Below are 18,985 nucleotides of genomic sequence, written 5' to 3'. Positions count from 1 at the left end.
AGGAAAGGCTTAATGACATACTAGCTGATGGGGTTATTGTTTAGTCGATTCCTATTCCGTGTTGTTGCTAGAAGCTTAGAACGTAAATAAGAAAAAAAAATTGTCTGACATAACGTAGTGGTAGATTTTCGGAGTGCTAAATAGCTGGATCGCTCAAGCAGTTTTTAGATACCATGTTTACAACAAAATTTGGTGGTAGAGTGCTCTGTTAAACCGTACACGGCAAGTAACACAATTCTGATGGATGAAAGGGATAATAGTAATTGATGGATATTTTACAAAATGTATATGGCCACTTCCAAGAGGTTTTTGCATACTGAAGTGTTGCTGTTCCAGACGAACAAAGGTTCAAGTCATGGCCATTACTTCTCAAGCAAGGGCCTACACAGTGCAGTTTCAGCTGGTGGTGGTCATCTCACCTTCCTGTAGTGAAAAAACTCTCTAAACTGGAGCAATTGATCATAGACGTTCCTCTCTCTCTCTCTCTCTCTCTCTCTCTCTCTCTCTCTCTCTCTCTCTTTCTCTAAAATTAATTGATCAAGATTGCCTGCAAGATAATTGAGTAAAGGATTAGATTAGGCATCAAGATAAATTATTGAACTCGTTGCATTAATCATACACGTTTTGAGAGATTATTTAATTAGGTGTATAACTGATAAATCCTAATCACTCCAAAAGGTGCATCACATGGACTCAGAAGAATTGCATCTATTTTTAGAGAGAATATAGTGCTCTTAATCTCAATATTTCATTTTTATCATTTGAATTTTGTTCTTGCAACTGGGGTTTGGAGGCAGTAGAATGGTAAAAATGAGAATGCCATTTAAACAACCATAATAAACAGAAAAAAAAAGTTTCAATCTAGTTTCTATCCTGCTTATTTTCCAATTAAAATTATGCTTCATTAGAACTCTTCAAACAAAAGCCTTGCTAATTCTAGCCTAAACGCAAATTAGTTTTTTTTAAAAAAAAACTTGACCACAGTAACACCTTAAAGAATAATACATGAATGAATTACAACAGTTAGGGAAGTTTGAGTTATCATCCATACACAAAACCTAGGTGAAATTTCTAGTACCATTGAAACTAACCGCCCATTATAATTTGTTCTCAAAATCTTCAGCCTAACAGATCAAACCTAGGGTTGATAAAAAAAAGCCAGATTGAATCTAATCAGGTCAAACGCCACTAATATCATATAAATCCTTCACACGGTACTTTCCTAGTCGAATCCCCTCATTCAAATCATCACATACATAGAGATCAAATCCCAAGCCCAGAAGAGTGTGGACAGGGATCAATGATCGAAAGCAAAAGATATTAGGGCAAGCAGTAGGAACTTACCTGGGGTTTTACAGCAACGTTATTGGGCGAAGACCGGCTTATGGCGATCTTGGTGGAAATCACATGATGGCGACTTCGGTGGTCAACACGTTCGCCCGTTGGTTTCACTGCAGTGGCTGGTTCATGTATGGAGGAGAGGAGGAGAAGAGATAAGGTTAGTGAGAAAGAAGGAAAAGATACATGATAATTTCAAACAGCCACAAAGATGTTTACAACAATAAGCCATTCTCCTCCATTATCTATGACAACAGCTCCAGGTTACTAATTAATAATATAAGAAATATTATGGATCAGCCTAGTCTTTCAAGTTAACAATAGATAGAAATGTATGTGTTTATGTGGCATCTAAATTGTCAGCGGTGAAAAGTAAACAGTTACAGGATAAGGTAAAGATGATTGCCTCTCTTAGAACTGGGAATAGGAAGTTCCTACTGAGTTTAAAACTGATAGATTGTAGAAATCAGATAAGCCTTTTGTCTTATGTTCTAGAGATCATTTAGTTCTCCAGTTCTCCCAATGCCTTCGTTCAGAAGGAAAAAAATGCATGTAACTCTAGGTAATAATAAAAACAAAATAAAGGTACATGATGATTATACATACCAGATTCCTTGTTCTTCTGTAGATGTCCAGAGCTTTGATAACCACAAGTTTTTTCATGTGAAAGAACTGCAACAGTTCAAAAATAGAACTTGATTAGGATCAAATCCAATGGATCTATCTACAATTGAACAGAAGAAGAAACCGGTAAATGATAGAATTACCATTTCCACAAGGGACCGGCCACTGGCAGCTTCGGCGGCGGGAGTGTAGGCCGCTGCTTGATGAGCGCAAAAACGATGGAGTCCTCCTGGAGCAAAGCATCGCGCTCCACCGCCAAGCTCAGCTCCTGATTCATCACCAACTATCTCTCTTTGAGTGTGGGCTTTGCTGCATCTACAAGGGATAAAAGGAGTGACTGTGTGACGGCAGATGGCATGTGGCATTGGAGATTCAATTTAATAAACAAGACCATGAAACAACAGAACCATGAAATTCAGCACAATTCAAACAAGCATTGGTAAAGGTAACAACATCAAGTGGCAACTAAAATCATGCAGCTAGAGCCTGAAGTTAACCTATGCAGCGTCTGATATCAACAGCAACACGAGGTCACTGCCAGAAACAGTCTCCCAAATATCTCCCAAGGTTCCACTCTCTTCAGAAAAACCAGCAGCACGTGCTTCATCAAATGACTTGGAGCCTTTCCGGAGACCAATCTGAAAGGAAAGGGCATAATAGAATGCTGGACTAACAGAACAATGCAAAATTGCATAAGTGAGGAGCATAAAATATAATGGCTTATGAATTATGATGTCCACATTGACAAATTGTATAACTCGAGTTATTTTTCAAAATAATAATGGATAATAAGTTATAGCCTGTGCACCTTAACAAGCTAGCCATATACAAAGGAGAACGAATATTAGGAGTTCAATCGAGGCTTCAAACCATGGTTCAGAGCTTTCAGTTAACAGGGCGACTTGCATACCAAAGTACTGCAAAAAAATGTCCTATGAATCAAAACTGAAAATACAGTACAAGATAAGAGTACCTTAACAACAATGTCTGACTTCACTTGAGCTATTGAATCCCTCAGATTCTGGGCTTGTGCAGGCCCCTGAAAAAGCAATGGCAACTCTGTTATGCACAATACAGGTGGTTTTCTTGTCCTGAACCCGAGTAGCATGAGAAATCCATGTAAAAAATCAATTGACAACCCATTCACCACATTGGTCACATCAATTTGTTCGTTATTGAAGCAATTTGCTGCGCAATTGATCAATTAGTGATTGGAAATGTCACATGTGCGACACTAGCCATCTAAATGAAACGGGAAAATAAGTCTGAAAACAAGAAAGAAAGCGTTTATTTTTTTCGAACCTGAGAGCCCCATCCGATCACTCCGATTTGCTTATTGCCCTTGAACGCCTCGGGAAGCAGCGGGAACAGGTTCATGACAAAATTACATATATACACAAAAAAAAGGAAGCCAAAAAAAGAAGAGGAACCAAATTACCCACGTTTCCTTTCTTTGCAGACCTGAGTAATTCACAACATGCATACAGATGAAATGCTTGAGTTATACTGGCAATCCCAGTTCTTGGTCCTTTTTGCAACAACCAAACAGTGAGAAGAGCAAGGTCCAGAAGCTTCCCCGATCTGTTTTCTTCTGGTTTGTTCCTCTTACAGCATTCAAATCATTCATATACTGGACCACAGCCTGGCATGCAGAAGAAAACATTATTAATCATTTAAAGAAAGCGAAGGACTAAGTAAGCAAATATGGCAGAACGATGAGAGATAATGTTAAATTATTGTTCTAGTAAGTGAGATGTTTGTTATAATGCTTGTACGTAGCTAATGCGAAGAGTGAGAAAAAATTAACAATATCACTTATTAGGAGTAATAATATATGAAATAATTTACCAGCATATTATCTAATATCTCACTTATTAGGAAATAATTATTATTTCAAATCTCACTTATTTTAACAATGATTGTTACTTCTTAAGCCACAAAATCTATGCGAAATCAGGTAACCTTTCCGAGATCCATGACAAGATTAACAAAAAAAAGTAGCAGGTACAGTACAGTCACAAAGAGGCACCAACAGCAAAGCAAATCGAGCAAGAGAAGAGAAACAGACGAAGAGGATAGAATTCAAAATTTATACTCACCCAAGCAAAGATCCTTGTGAACTCAATAGATCGACAGGGCAACCAATAACAGAACTTAAAAAAAAATTCATCATGTGTATTTATGAAATAAATGAATTTCTCAAGTGATTCCTACTACAGTGCATTTTGTTTTCAAGATTAAATTAGCCAAAACTAAATTAAACTAAGACATGTGACATTGTTGAAGTACAGAACAAAAAGCAAATTTCACTTTGGTTGGGAGCTAACTACATGAACATCCTGAAAATTCACATCCTGGAAATTCAGTTACTGCAGGAACAAAAACCAAGGTTACTGCAGGAAAAAAATTCACATTGTTGAAGTACACGAACAAAAACCAAATTCCACTTTGGTTGGGAGCTAACTACACGAACATCCTAGAAATTTACATTAGGCAATTCAGTTCCTGTAGGAGTAAGGATGTTGATTCTCTAAATAATCTAAATGATCAAGCTTACTCACATCCAGTACTTGGCACTCAGCACCTAAGTCCTCTAAATGTAAAAGAGCTCCAGATAGTACTGTGATACAATCCTTTTAAGTCTGTATTTTAGGGAAAAAAACATTTGTTTGGGACAGGGCAGTCATGATTGTTTAATCTATTTTTCAGTATAGTTTTATAGGAACGGGAGGGTAGTTGACTAATCCATCCATTTCAATAAGTGCACCTTCACATTCAGAAATTACATGGGTTTGAGAAAGTTCTAAAAATGTGGCTTTGATAAATTCAGAGATATAAAAAACATCTTATACAGAACTGTAAAAAATAATTTCATCATGTGTACTTATGAAATAATGAATTTCTCAAGTGATTCCTACTACAGTGCATTTTGTTGTCAAGATTAAATTAGCCAAAACCAAATTAAACTAAGACATGTCACATTGTCACGTACAGAACAAATTTCACTTTGGTTGGAAGCTAACTACACGAACAATCAGTACATAGAAAGCTTGCCCAAAATTGAAGACTGATCAGTGGAAGTAATAGATGAAGAAGTCCTCACTAAACACAGGATGACAGGAATGTGTGAATTTTCTTACCAGCACTGACAAGCATGAATCACACCTCTAGTGATCAACCCCTGCAAGCCATGGAGCAGAACTGAAACTACTCTTCCTTAAGGCAAAACTACAAACACCTGGAGTGCAGCGCGAGAGAACTATCCCTGCAACACAAGCACTGTAATGGATTCATTGACCTACCAGTTCTTTTCCAGTAGATGCCCAATCGCAATGCAGATGCATTGCAGCGCCACAAAAATGTTGGTCGTGATGATTGAGTCATGGTCCAGACAACCGCCCATCATATTTGAGAACATGGACATCCCGATCTATCTCTGCACAATTGAATGAGAAATTCAGCTAGCTGGCTACATTTGGATGATAAAATTTCCTGGTGGACACATTGCTTGATGTCCTCAAAACACCAGCAGCAGTTTGTGTTAGCCAAACCTACTCCCAAACTGAACAAAACCATGCACGACAACATTACTCCAAAACGGCTAAGCTAATTACCAAACTGAAGCTGAGATATCATGAATTCATCACCCTTTAAACTAATTTCGGCACAATGTAACTACACAAACCAAACGGCACAAATTAGAAGCTACATGTACCAGTCTGCCTTTGCTGAAGGTGAAATCTCCAACTCAGTGACCCATAAAGAAATTCTCCACCTCCTGCAGCACCGGCGGCTTGTCCAGATCCACCTCATGCGTGCAACCCGAACACCTGCAGAGATTGCGCAGCAGAAGAAATTAAAAAAAAATTACTTCACTGTATCACACACACGCATTCGATGAGAGAGCCATACAAGTTGAAGTGGACGCACTTGAGGCACGTCATATATGCTTCTGTTCTTTACTATATAAAACTGAGCTTAATTAAGTTGAAGTGTGTTGTTAAGCTCAGTTGTTATAGCATATTTATTTCATCATGTGTACTACCGAGTTAAAGACGCACCCGAAGTGTGTTATTGCTAATATGGAGATGAGAGTAGCATGCTGCAACTCAGGCCATATTGCCTATAAACTGATATTATATAGGAAAGGCTCGAGTTATAACTGAGTTATAACGCACTCGACAGACAAAAATCAGTTAAACTAATGGGATATAGTAAAAATAATCAGTTGTTCTACTGAGTTAAGACGCACTCGGGGCGAAGTCTTTGCTGCTAAACTGGCGTTAAAGAATGTACTCTTCGTGACAGTAGATATAATGGTATAATTATATGATAATTTTTGTTCCATATTAGCAAATAATCATTTAACAGTTCCTGAGCATCGTTGTTTTACATGCTTTCTGTTCTTTGACATTTTTATATTTCTGAAGAAGAAAGTGCTTTCTGTTCTTTGACATTTTTATATTTCTGAAGAAGAAAGTGACTGGAGAGTTGAATGGTAAAGCTAAAATGTTGGATGAGGAACTGAAGATACACCAGTTAGCAGAAACTCCTCTAGGGAAGCAAATTATGTGCATATTTCACACAGGATCATTTGCACAAGGCCCAGCTTGCGAAGCCAATAATCTAATGCGGTACCCAATAATAAATTCGAGGTTTAGAGAGCATAGACACTCCAATTCGATGTAATCGAAGCAACCAAATCACCAAATGCCCTCATGAAAGCAAGAACAGCGGCACTGATTTCAGTATTTTACCCCCAAAATCATAACACGAATCCATGAGCACACAGTAATCCAGACCCCCAAATGCATGAGGCCCGTCAAATGCCACAGATCTTGAGCTAGCCGCAGCACAAATCAACCAGCACACCTCCAAAGCTGAGCTCCAAGCCTCGAGTTGGAGAAAGCAAGAACTGAAGAGCAGGAGATTGATTGGTTACCTGTCGGTGAAGAGCAAGCCGAGGCAGAAGCTCCCGCTCCCGAGGCAGAGCAGCACGGCCCATCTCCTCGACACCCCTCCATCTCCTCCTCCTCCTTTTCTCCAGCTTATCACCGCCGCCGCTATGAGTAAAACTTGTTCGTCCTCCTCCGTCTTAGAATCTCACGAGCTTCACAGGAGAGCAACCCATGGAGAACGGATCACGGGTCGTTCTTGAGTCTTGACTTGTATTCTCCACCGTCGACGGCCCACACCATCTCCATCTGCGCCCCTTAATTTTCCCCGATACGAAAGCCACATAAAAGATCTAAGCAATGACCCTCTTCATGTGCATGACAATGTGACCATGTTTTCCAAATAGTAATATCCATAACAATATGAGAAAATAATTAATACAAAATTATTGCCAGCAAGAGACCTAACAAGAGATAAGAGTAACTAAGACCCTATTTAGATGGGACTAAAACTTTTAAGTCCTTATCACATCGGATGTTTGGATATTAATTACAAATATTAAACGTAGACTATTAATATAACACATCCATAATCTTGGACTAATTCACAAGACGAATCTATTAAGCCTAATTAATCCAGACGAATCTATTGAGCCTAATTAATCCATGATTAGCCTATGTGATGCTACAGTAAACATTCTCTAAATATAGATTAATTAGGCTTAAAAAATTTATCTCGCAAATTAGCTTTCATTTATGTAATTAGTTTTGTAAGTAGTCTATATTTAATAGACTAAATTAGTGTCTAAATACAGAGACTAAAGTTAAGTCCCTGGATCCAAACACCACCTAAAGCCCTAACAAGAGATCCATGATCTCAGATTAAACGTCATACAGACAATTCACCCATATTACAATGCATTGCCATATCTCAAAGCCACTAAAACTTATCCTCGAATCCTAGCCCATCGATCTCATTCGCTTTCCATAGCAGGATCTCAATCTCCAACAGAAGCTCTGGAAACTCACCATATAAGCATTCCTCTACCTCCAATTGACTATAAGCAAAGATCCACAGATGTACGTAAAAATGAGAGCGGACATTCCAGTTAAAGCTCATGTCATCATCCCCGGTACTCACGTATTCCCTATGGCTATTCAACCATCTTCTGAGAAAGCGGTTGGAAATAACTATGCCTAGCCAAATCCCATCATACGGCAACTTGCTAATAATCTGATTCTTCAGTCTTGGTTGCTCCTGGGCGAGCTTACCCATGATGTGATTGTAAAATAATAGAAATACCGCCGTCCTATATTAAACATTATACCAACCACATCAGTAATAAAAAAAAACAATTAAATCACACAAAATAAATACAAATTATGCAGTAGAATACCTGTTAGCATCAGGTATAAGCGAAGCGTGGTTGCTGATGATGTACTCCTGACAAACCGATGTCATGCTCTCCATCTGGCGGAGTAGACGGCGAAAATCGGCAATACAATCCACACCAATAGCTTCAGACCCCACAGACTCTGTAATCAGCTCTTTCAGAATGGAAGCAGTTTCATTGTATCGACAACAAGCTTCTTCCTCACTGTAAGGAATCTCTATAACACCCTGAATTACTGCACTTCCATCCTCACCCACTAAGACATTTGAAGAAGTTAATGAGGACAGACACTTCTTCTTTGCATGAAGTAAGGCATAGGTCTTGTTTAATGATCTCACGAGTCTCCTGAGATTGTCATTTGGAATCCATATGATTTTATCTTCTCTACCCATGATCTTAACCTTTCTCATAAGAGGGTTGGCTCTTGCATAGGTAAGGGCATCAATCAACTCTCCCGCACTAGTAAAACATGGACCAAACCTATAAGAAAACCACAATATGAAACAAAGATTAAAAAAATACTAAATATTATTGTAAAACAGTAGTCTTGGCAAAGCACATCTCAACAAAATCTATGATGAGTTCAGGGCTAGGAGTTCAGTTACAACAAGATCCTCAATGATCTGAAAAAGGAATTCTGCTGCAATGGTACTGTACTCCAAGATCCAGAGCTTGGCCAGGTATGATGCACTTGGCAATGCTTATCTAGTTCTCAATTTCTGCTTCACGGATATGTTGATAACATAATTAAATGGTTGTAGGTCATTCAGCTTCATGGTGATCAGTGTAAGAATGCTGACATCCAGCCGTGTGGCATCCGGTTTGCTAGCGGCCAGAAACTGAATTAGGGTTTAATTTCTCTTTTTTCCTCTCTTCGAGTGTAAAATTTTGCGTCCAACTATCAAGCTTGTTCTTTTCGGTCATAACCATAAATATATTCACCTTCTTAGAGTTCATCTATAGACTGTATAGTGAATCTAGGTGACACTATTGCATTTCCATTTACAGGCCCGGCTCTGGGGCAGGGCAAAGAGGGTGACGGCCTAGGGCCCGTCCCCATGCTTAAAATTGTATGAGTACTGTATGAGCCAAAGTAGTACTTTAAGATTAGTGAATAATTACATACTATCTACCACTCCTGGTTATCTACTAGTATCTACATAATACTGATTAGTGAATTACTTCCTCCGTTTCACAATGTAAGTCATTCTAGCATTACCCACATTCATATAGATGTTAATGAATCTAGGCACACATATATGTCTAGATTCATTAACATCAATATGAATGTGGAAAATGCTAGAATGACTTATATTGTGAAACGGAGGGAGTAATAAAGATTCTAGATTCAACAATCAAAATTGTATGTAAAGATAGATTCTTGTTGGTAATATATATTTCCTTTATAATTTTAGGTGCTGATAAGTTGTAATTTTACTCAAGAAGCATTTTTATGGTGCTAAGTAAATGGGAAAAATAAACAAGATCAGTTTAAGTGTTGATATTTTTCTATTTCTAAAAAAACATATATATGAAATGTTATCAATGTTCATTTCTCTCTATGATTAGATTTGAAAACACACTTTGAAAATGAAGGGGCTGTTCATATTGTAGCCAAAATAAATCTTACCAAATTTTGGCAATACCAAAATCTTTACAATTTAGTAATATTGTCTAGTTTTAGCAGGATTTCTTATGTATTTACTAAAGTTTGGTAAAAAAACTAAATGGATACACATCTTTAACAACTTTATCAAAAATTGATATGGTTTAAAATGGCATTAATCTGAACAACCAAAAAATATGAATATACATATAACACGTCACTCTATAGGAGAGAGAGCGTTAAGGGTCATGTTGTCAAGTTTGCCCTAGGGCCCTCAAAATTGTAGAGCCGGCCCTGTCCATTTATCAGGGATATAGCTCTTTATATTCATCATAGTTTTAACAGGGAAGATTCTTTGCATCAGCATTAGCGTTGTAGTGATTTCAACATCCGGGTTCTTCCATGTGGAAGCTGGCAACTTGTAATTGACACCTCAGTCTTTCAGTTTCTACATTTTGTATTGAGCACAGCTATAATTTAATTCATTTCAAAATGTGTTTTTACATGTTTTCTATCTAATCTCCTGCTGCTAACTGGCAATTCTACATGTTAGGTGCATTGCTAATCTTGTTGTTTAAGCGATCTTTTAGTTTGAGTTATAGTAAGTCGTGTGCATGTGTGTGAGGGAGCAAATCAGCGAGAACATGTGCGAGTTAGTGTGATCGGTGAAAGCCATGAGTTGTATGTAAGTGACTACATGCAGCAGCGGGTGAGTATTTGCTTGGAGGAGCGGCCAAGTCAAGTGAAGTGAGTCGTGACATGAAGAGTGGATCAACTAGCTTGCACATGTGTTATTCGAGACTTGCATGCAGATATGTGCTAGTGGCCGTGAGCTTTGCATGCAAGGATTAGTTGTTTAGCAAGTGTGGGGAATAAAAGGTCCCATTAGTGCCGGTGTGCAGCGCTGGGGGAAATTTTTGTGTTTGTGTGCTTCTCATTTGTGAATTAAACAACGTGTCGGTATGTCAATTGTGCAGAGTGTGAGCTCAATGTTACTTACCCAGTAGTTGAGGAGGTATTTGTTGATGCCCACCTAGTGCCAAGGAGTTTCGGCAGTGCTACTGCAGATGTAAGCCGCGTCCATGGCCACCTGTAGCTAGGTCCGATGGCGTTGCGGCTAAGTGACTGATGATGGGCCTGCGACAAAAAACAAATAGTACGTTACAAGTGCGATGTTCATACGATATATCATGTTGAGAGCGAAGATCATGTTGAGTGAAGAGGAGTGACCCACCAGCGGCAGTGACTCCCTTATGACCTGCAATGGGTAACTCTTGAATGGCGAGAAGATGCCAATGAATGGTTGCTTGGTAGCCCGAGGCAGTGGCAGCGGTGAGGGGCTCCTGACACCCTCCAGCGGTGACGGTAGCGGAGGCTCTGATGAGGCCGACAAGATGCCAATTAATGCCTGCAGTGGTGGTAGTGGAGAAGCCTCAGATGGGGCGGCAAGATGAGATACGATACCGGTGAAGAGGCGGCCGACGGCATGCGGCGAAGCCTCCGACGACAGGATGTCGCCGGCGAGGAACCTCCTCCCCACCCGTCGTAGGAGCGACATGGTTGCTCCCCGTTCCCCGGCCGGCTTGCTTGGTTGGTGATGGGATGGCGGCGCAGCCCCTTGCCACCCACCACCCCACCCGGAGAGAGCGGCCGGGCGGCGGGGCGGGGGGCGTAACCCGCAGCCTACGACTCCGGGAGGGACTAGTGCGTGGGCGACGAGCGCGGCGGCCGGCGGCGCAGTGGCTGCGGGATCTTGGTACAGCGGCGGGCGGCGCCGCCGCCGCCGGAGGCGGAGACGCGTGGTGGCGAGGGTTTCCTTCCCTTCTCTTTTTTTTTCCCCCTCCCTTGTTCTGTTTATTTATTGTTGTTTCGCGGAAAATAATTAAAGAAAAAAGAAGATCATGGCCCAAAACCTAGCCCTTATATGGAGATGGGCCTAGCGCATAGGCGATTTTTAGCCTACTAAGAAAGGTCCATGCTTGTTGGGCCGACCTTTTTATCCTCTGCCAAAAGAAAAAATGTAAAGTAAATTTGAGTATCAGAAATCCCTAATATAGACATACTTTTTTTTTTAAAAAAAAAGAACTACTAGCACAAAATACATGCGTGTTGCAACGAGTGAAGATAATTTTAACTCTACATATGTGAACACTATTAATATAAACTCTGCCCACTTAAAAGAGAAAAAACCGAATGAGGACTGATAAAGTTGTTAAGTTGTTTTTTGTGTGGAACTCTGCTTCTGAGGCCTGATAAAGTTGTTAAGTTGTTTCTGCCATAATTATAGATCTTTTGTGTGGACTAATAATTGTTAAAGTGCGCAGCCCGGGCCATCTACCGTGGGCCACCCCAGGTCACATTGGGCCTGCTCCACCACAAGCCCAACCAGAGCCACAATTTTAGATCCTGGGCCTACACAACTCAAAAGACTAGTATGATGGGTGAGGATCGCCCCCACCTTTTTAAGTCGTGCTCCCCCATCATCAATTACTGATGTGGGACTAAACCCAACAATAATGATGAGGCCTATATGTATGTATGTGCAGAGAACTCCATCCATGATTAAAAAAATGCAGATGAACTAGGAAATTGCCGCACCACATCTTTTTGCCGAGTCGGCAAAGGGGCCGACCAAATTTCATTAAGATTGAAAGGGGGAAAGTTACAGATTTTTACACGACATTAAACTATTGAGCCGGGGGCCAACACCCCCGGAGAGTAGAAATCGGGATGGAAGTAAAAGAGAGAGAGAGAGATAGAGAGAAAAGACCGGGATTGCTAGGGCTACTCATCACAACACTGAAACGCACCCCGCAGCTCTCCAAACTGCAACTTCCTCTTTGATATCTGCCACAAGGTGCTCGGCCATCTTGCTCCTTTGGTCAAAAACTCTGGCATTGCGTTCCATCCAAATTAGCCAACTCACCAACATAAATAAGGTGTCAAAAGCACTCATGTAGCATGTCTGAAAACAGCGTCTCGCCAGTTGCCACCACTCCGGCGGGGAAGGCCTTGTCGTCCTTTGGGGGGGGGGAGATAAAATTCACATTGAGCCAATCCCTCAGCAAGGACCAAACCCTATTGGTAAAAGAGCACTTTGGGAAGAGATGATCACAGTCTTCTTGCTCATATGAGCACAGAGGGCAACCAAGGTCATGCGGCCAGCCGCGCTTAGCAAGGTTGTCGGCCGTGAGGCAGCGACCCTTAACCATCAAACTCATTTTTTTTAGATAATGGAAATGGATTACATCTCCGGCTTCTGTCATAAGACACACAGCAATAAGTTTAATAGTAATAAAAAGGTAAGATAAAAGTAAATCAGAATGAGAAATAAGGTGATGGGACAAATCCCCAACCCCCCTTTATTATTGACTAGCGTTAAACCACATAAAATATTTTAGCTAGCAATTCTTATGGAACTACGCCACCCATAGTGGAATAAGAGACCCTTGGCTACCGATTCCAAGAGTGTAGCACCATTGCGCATAGTATCATGCTCCTCCTGTGGTAGCATTGTAGACCAGAAGTGGAGCCAGTAGGAAGACATGAAGATAACCTGCATAGGGTTAGATAATTGTTTACCATTAAAAACTTTATCATTGCGACAACGCCAAATTGACCAACATACAGCGCTAGCTCCAATTAGAATCATCTTCTTAATGGACCTAGATACCCCTCTAAGCCAATTACCGAAAATATTTTTGGCGTTACGGGGTGGAGAAAACTCATAAACCGAGGCTACAGAAAACTGTCCATTGCTTGAGAACTTCCAAAGGATGGAGTCCTCCAAACCACACCTGCCAAGACATACATAATCAGAGATGTCAAAATACCATAAGAATCTCTACATACATACATATCTCAGATACCAAAACTTCAGACAAGAGTTCCCAACAATGGCAATGCAATGAATGATACTCGTGAGTATTCATTATAGTCTAGAGAAGGGCCAAATGAACAAAACGATAATCACTTCTTTTTTGCCAATGAACTAAAGAGGGAGCATCTATACATCTTCCCAAGGGAGGTATAGGATCCAATTTCCTGTTTGAAAAGACAGAGAGTATTCCAAGGAATAGCACAATTTCACTTATTAAATACTCCAGATAACTCATCTTCACCAACGAAATAATTGTTTGTTAATTAATTATCTGCCTCAACATAGGTAGGTATCTATGGCAGAGGACGTTGTGAGCGATGCTGTAACATTCCGACTTGTGCTTGATCATCCGGAGTATTAAAGTAAATCAATATCACAAATCTACAACTGTAGCAATTTTTTTATCAGATATTTCCTTTTAGAAACTTTCTAATATATACGTTTTCTAAAAAAATCCTTCTATTGCATTGTTTATATCACTTGTTTTAAGTATTTGTTAAGTCTATCTACTATTTAGTTTAGAGTAAATTTCACAAAACTATAGATTTAAGGTGTTATATCATATAACTATATATTAGTTATATTTAACGTGAAATTTCTCACAAAACTACACACACACACACACACACACACACATATATATATATATATATATATATATATATATATATATATATATATATATATATATATATATATATATATATATATATATATATATATATATATATATATATATATATAAAAGATGGAGTATCAAAAAAAAATATCAGAAAACTACAAATTTAGTGATAATTTAATCATAAAACTATAACATTTATAGCTCCAACATAACGTAATACTAGGGATTTAACTATAGAATTTTTAGTTTTGTGATACTTGACCTTAAATTTATAGGTTCATAATAAATTAGTCACTAAGGGTGTATTTAGTTCACGCTAAAATTAGAACTTTGGTTGAAATTGGAACGATGTGACGGAAAAGTTGGAAGTTTGTGTGTGTAGGAAAGTTTTGATGTGATGAAAAAGTTGAAAGTTTAGAGAAAAAGTTTGGAACTAAACTCGGCCTAAATTTAAATTTTATGATACAACGTCTTAAATCTATAGTTTTACAATAATTTGGTCAAATTGTATGTAGTTTAATTTATCTTAGGTAGATAATCCACGAGGATGATTCTCTCTCAATAATCCAAATTAAATAGGGCCTCAGACTAATCGAGAATCATACTAGCTAATCCAAATCAAGTTTTCAAAAAAAAAAACCCTAATCCAAACCAAAAGAGTAGCATACAATCTGCCACAGTGTGAAATCATAGCAGATCGCAGTAACACATACTGACATCTGACCCTCAAATCCTGGTGCTTACTCCCTTCGTCCAAAAAAAAAATAAACTATGGTTTTTCGTATCCAACGTTTAACCGTCCGTCTTATTTAAAAATTATGAAAAAAATTAAAAAGACAAGTCACATATAAAGTATTAATCATGTTTTATTATCTAACAACAATAAAAATACTAATTATAAAAAAAATTATATAAGACGGACAGTCAAACGTTATACACGGAAACCTAGTGTTTGTTTTTTTTTTGGGACGGAGGGAGTACCTAGCTAGTAGCAGTCTCCCTCCGTTTCACAATGTATGACTTTCTAACATTATCTATATACATATAGATGTTAATGAATCTAAACACATATATATGTCTAGATTCATTAGCATCTAAATAAATATGGACAATTGTAGAAAGTCCTACACTGTGAAACGGAGGAAGTAGCAACTATAGTTGTTACTTGTTAATACGTTGCTGACAACAAGCCGGCTCTGTTCGAAAGAGCAGGTTGGGAACGTTTGGCTCTGGCACGAAAAACGGAACGATCCATTAGCGCGTGATTAATTAAGTATTAGCTAATTTTTTTTTCAAAAATGAAACAATATGATTTTTTAAACAACTTTCGTATAAAAACTTTTTACAAAAAACGCATCAAAATAGTAGTTTGAAAAACGTGCGCGCGGAAATCGAGAAGGAGAGGTTGGGAATCATCACAAACGAACTGAGCCTCATATTCATCTGGTGTCGAACTGGGTTCAGTTGGCTGAAGAAATCAATCAACGCAGGAAACGAAAAGCGTGAAGCCAAATGAAGTCATTTACTACAAGTAAATTTGCAGTGGCATTCGTGAAACAGTCTATCTCCATCATTTCACCTAGAACTGATTATAAGCGTAACTATATAATTGGTGGATAAAACTTTAAATGTTGAAAAATTAACTCAAAATAATTAAAAGTATGTTTAGAATTCAAATTTTCAGAACGAATCATACTCTAATTACTTCACACGTCTCACAACGAATGCATGCACGCTTATTACAGGCTTACAGTGCATTGTTAGTTCTTCGGATGGTGACCGGTAGTAGTTCAGAAAGAGAAGGGGAGGTAAAGGTTAGGCCTTTTCAGGCAGCAAAGACGACCAACTTCTTTTTTTTTTCTACCTTTCTCTCTTCCTCATCACAAGCAAAGTCAAACTACGAGTGCATGCAGATATATACATGCAAATAAACTATTTAACCTGATGCAGCTACTGCCAATCTTTTACTCATACTTAATTAACCAAATTAACAATTGTGAAAAAGGTCATGAATTGTTCAACCTAATTTGTGTTCTCATCTCTATGCAACAACCCAATCAAGCTCTTGCTTTGAATATGAATGTATCCACTAATCCACATGAAAAAAGTTAATGCTTTAATTTTCATGTAGTAGCACATCACCTCTCAGTCTCACTACTTGCATTTTAATTTGGCCCCATGTATAAATAACTAAACATATGATGCATGTACCTAGATATATATCCCTATTTTTCTAACAATCTACTTACCTTCCTATCTAGCTTGGAATTCAATCAATCATTTTTGCTTTTAGACTGACAAAAGGGAGAGGAATTGAAGATGATATTTGGGACCTTGACCTGGTAGTGATGATTCTTTGATCCGTTCACAGGCTCCCATCCGTCGTCAAGGTTCGGCGTTGAACTTGTAGTACATTGCTTCAACTGATTGTAATCTAGTTAATGCCGACAATTGACACGTTTTCATGTAATTACTGATGTGTTTAGTTGCTACGTACTGAATCTTTGTCATTTTCATATCATATTTCTCATGTTATTATTTTTTAAAAAAAAATGGATGAAAAATCCTGCCTCTCATGTTAATTACTACCGGAATTGAACTGTTTCCTGCGAAATCAAGTGAATCTCTGAATATAGATGGAATTAACTAAGGGTTGCTCTGCCTGTCATGACGAACAGGTGACGCAATATATAGCTGGGCACCGACAGTTTGTTTGATTATGTAGACGTATGTCTGATGGAATCTTGGAATGTTTTAATCTCTCCCTAACGGTAGGCTGTGTTGGTGAAGCTGTGTTTGCTTAGGTTTTGATTTGACACGGCAGCGATATTAATTCATATGTTAAAGTCTGAAAATATGTTCATGATATCTACCTGATTAACTACCAGCTAGCTGGCTTATTTGTAATGGAATATTTCTCTAGAGTCTTAATCCGTTGTAGCGTAAGGACATGAAACAACTCTTATCAGACAGTATTTATTCCTACTCTCTCTGTGCTTAAAACACAGAGAATTTAATTTCTAAGCATTCAAAATTTGTCAAAATATTGATTTGGGATTCCTTATCTATTTTCGTCTATAAATCAAGGTATTATTAAATGAATCTTATCCCTTCAATATCACTAACCTACCCTCCTGATAATAGTACTTTTATATCAACCAGTGACACAGTGGTCCTTTTCCCTCTGTACTAATTTGTCTTGGAATTGCTACAAATCAACTATTTTAGGAGATACAACTCCGCCCCCAAAAAAAAAAATTCCTAGCTACGAATCTGAACACATGTGTATCTAGATTCGTAGGTATGATTGATTTTTTTTTTTGGACAGAGGGGTAGGTGGTACAGATTAAGTAGTATCTGGGAATTGGGAGAAATATGCTTAAAATTGGAGATTGGTATGTAATTTTTCTCCTTCTGCGTATTAGGCACAAATACTAAACACATTAGCATTTTTTTTACTCTTATACATATGACAAGATCATTATTAAATAATAACAATTACTACATTCAGAACTAAACTGCAAAAAAGGAAGCCTTTTTCTTAAGCTTAACTAGTATCTTCAGGGTGCTGCTAGCTAGCTGCTGACACAAACAGTAGCACTAGGATTAGTAGTGGGTCTAATTTAATTACTCAGAGCATCCGCAATGGTAAAGTAAGGTGCTCTCTATAAAACATGTACATCTCAACAATAGACTAGATTAATAGTAAACCACCTCAATAGTATGTCTACATGGGTATCTATAGCTCTCTCATGTATTGTCTCGTTTTTCTCTATAGATTATCTCTAGGTTAGTAAATAGCTTTGCTCTCTCTCTTTATTTAATCTCTTCCAAGTAGGAAAATATGCTGACATGGATCTCTTATAAGAGACTATAGATAACCATTGCGGGTGCCCTCATAAACAGGGCCCAATTTTGACCAACAGTTAGTTACAGTAATTAATGAACTAAATTGAGCTTGTTGTAAACGTGGACCTAATCTTTCTGCAACTCCAAGTCCAGAGACTGCCTCTTTCCTGCTTCATCTCCTCTAGCTACCAACTCATGCGTCAAAGCATAATTATGTTAAGAATTCCCATTCCTTTTGGATTCCAACCGACGCATCCTCCTCTCCTGTTCCTCTCCTGCTACACTTTGGTCAGTCAGTCACAGCACACACAAAAACAATTGCAACTTGTGTGGTGTTTACTTGCTAACACCTCCTGACAGCAACATGCCAACGAATTGATTGCTCAACCTGGATTAACAGCTAGCCACATATATATATGCAAGTAAAAAAAATTGTATTTTATATAATGGGCGAATCAAATTTCAACCTATCCCTTTTCATGGATTTAATTTTCTGTCCCTTGGTTAATTTTGTAGGTGGTGATATTTTCTTTGCTAGCTAGGTCTCCTTTTTTTTTGTTCGCAATTGGGTCTAGGAGAGTTTTCACCTAGAAATTCGTTAGCTGACCTTTTCCTTGAGAGAACTATATTGCCATGACATGCGCTCTAATAGAACCCTACTTGCTTCCTTGAAGTTCCTTCCCTGCACCTTAATTCTCTTCTAGAGGGAATAACCCAACAGAAATTATTTCTCACACAATCACAAGTAGGGCTTCAACATTTTGGATTTTTCATGAG

General features: G+C 38.5%; 1 protein-coding gene and 2 long non-coding RNA genes across 4 annotated transcripts; all 3 read right to left on the bottom strand.

The window, feature by feature from the left end:
- Positions 1-241: 241 nt before the first annotated feature.
- LOC136355178 (uncharacterized) lies at positions 242-1,978 on the bottom strand. The gene is made up of 3 exons (XR_010739358.1): positions 1,945-1,978; positions 1,345-1,460; positions 242-547 (listed from the first exon to the last, which is right to left on the bottom strand). It is a non-coding gene; the product is annotated as an uncharacterized lncRNA (long non-coding RNA).
- Positions 1,979-2,458: 480 nt separating this feature from the next.
- LOC136355179 (uncharacterized) lies at positions 2,459-3,564 on the bottom strand. 2 transcript variants are annotated; one of them, XR_010739360.1, is made up of 4 exons: positions 3,424-3,564; positions 3,265-3,303; positions 2,936-3,001; positions 2,459-2,600 (listed from the first exon to the last, which is right to left on the bottom strand). It is a non-coding gene; the product is annotated as an uncharacterized lncRNA (long non-coding RNA). The 2 variants fall into 2 exon arrangements; XR_010739359.1 differs by having other exon boundaries at positions 3,405-3,543.
- A 4,023-nt stretch (positions 3,565-7,587) lies between these two features.
- On the bottom strand, positions 7,588-11,687 carry LOC4328317 (uncharacterized). Its single transcript, XM_015769942.3, has 5 exons — positions 11,322-11,687; positions 11,092-11,234; positions 10,858-10,994; positions 8,255-8,731; positions 7,588-8,167 (listed from the first exon to the last, which is right to left on the bottom strand). The coding sequence occupies exons 1-5, from the start codon at positions 11,413-11,415 to the stop codon at positions 7,798-7,800; spliced, it is 1,221 nt and encodes a 406-aa protein (XP_015625428.1). The 5' UTR covers positions 11,416-11,687; the 3' UTR covers positions 7,588-7,797.
- Positions 11,688-18,985: the final 7,298 nt, after the last annotated feature.

Source organism: Oryza sativa, chromosome 2 (assembly GCF_034140825.1).
Source record: "Oryza sativa Japonica Group chromosome 2, ASM3414082v1".
In the NCBI taxonomy this organism is placed as follows: Eukaryota; Viridiplantae; Streptophyta; class Magnoliopsida; order Poales; family Poaceae; genus Oryza; species Oryza sativa.
The sequence above is the reverse complement of the archived record's forward strand: the minus strand, read 5'-3'. Positions and strand labels throughout refer to the sequence as shown.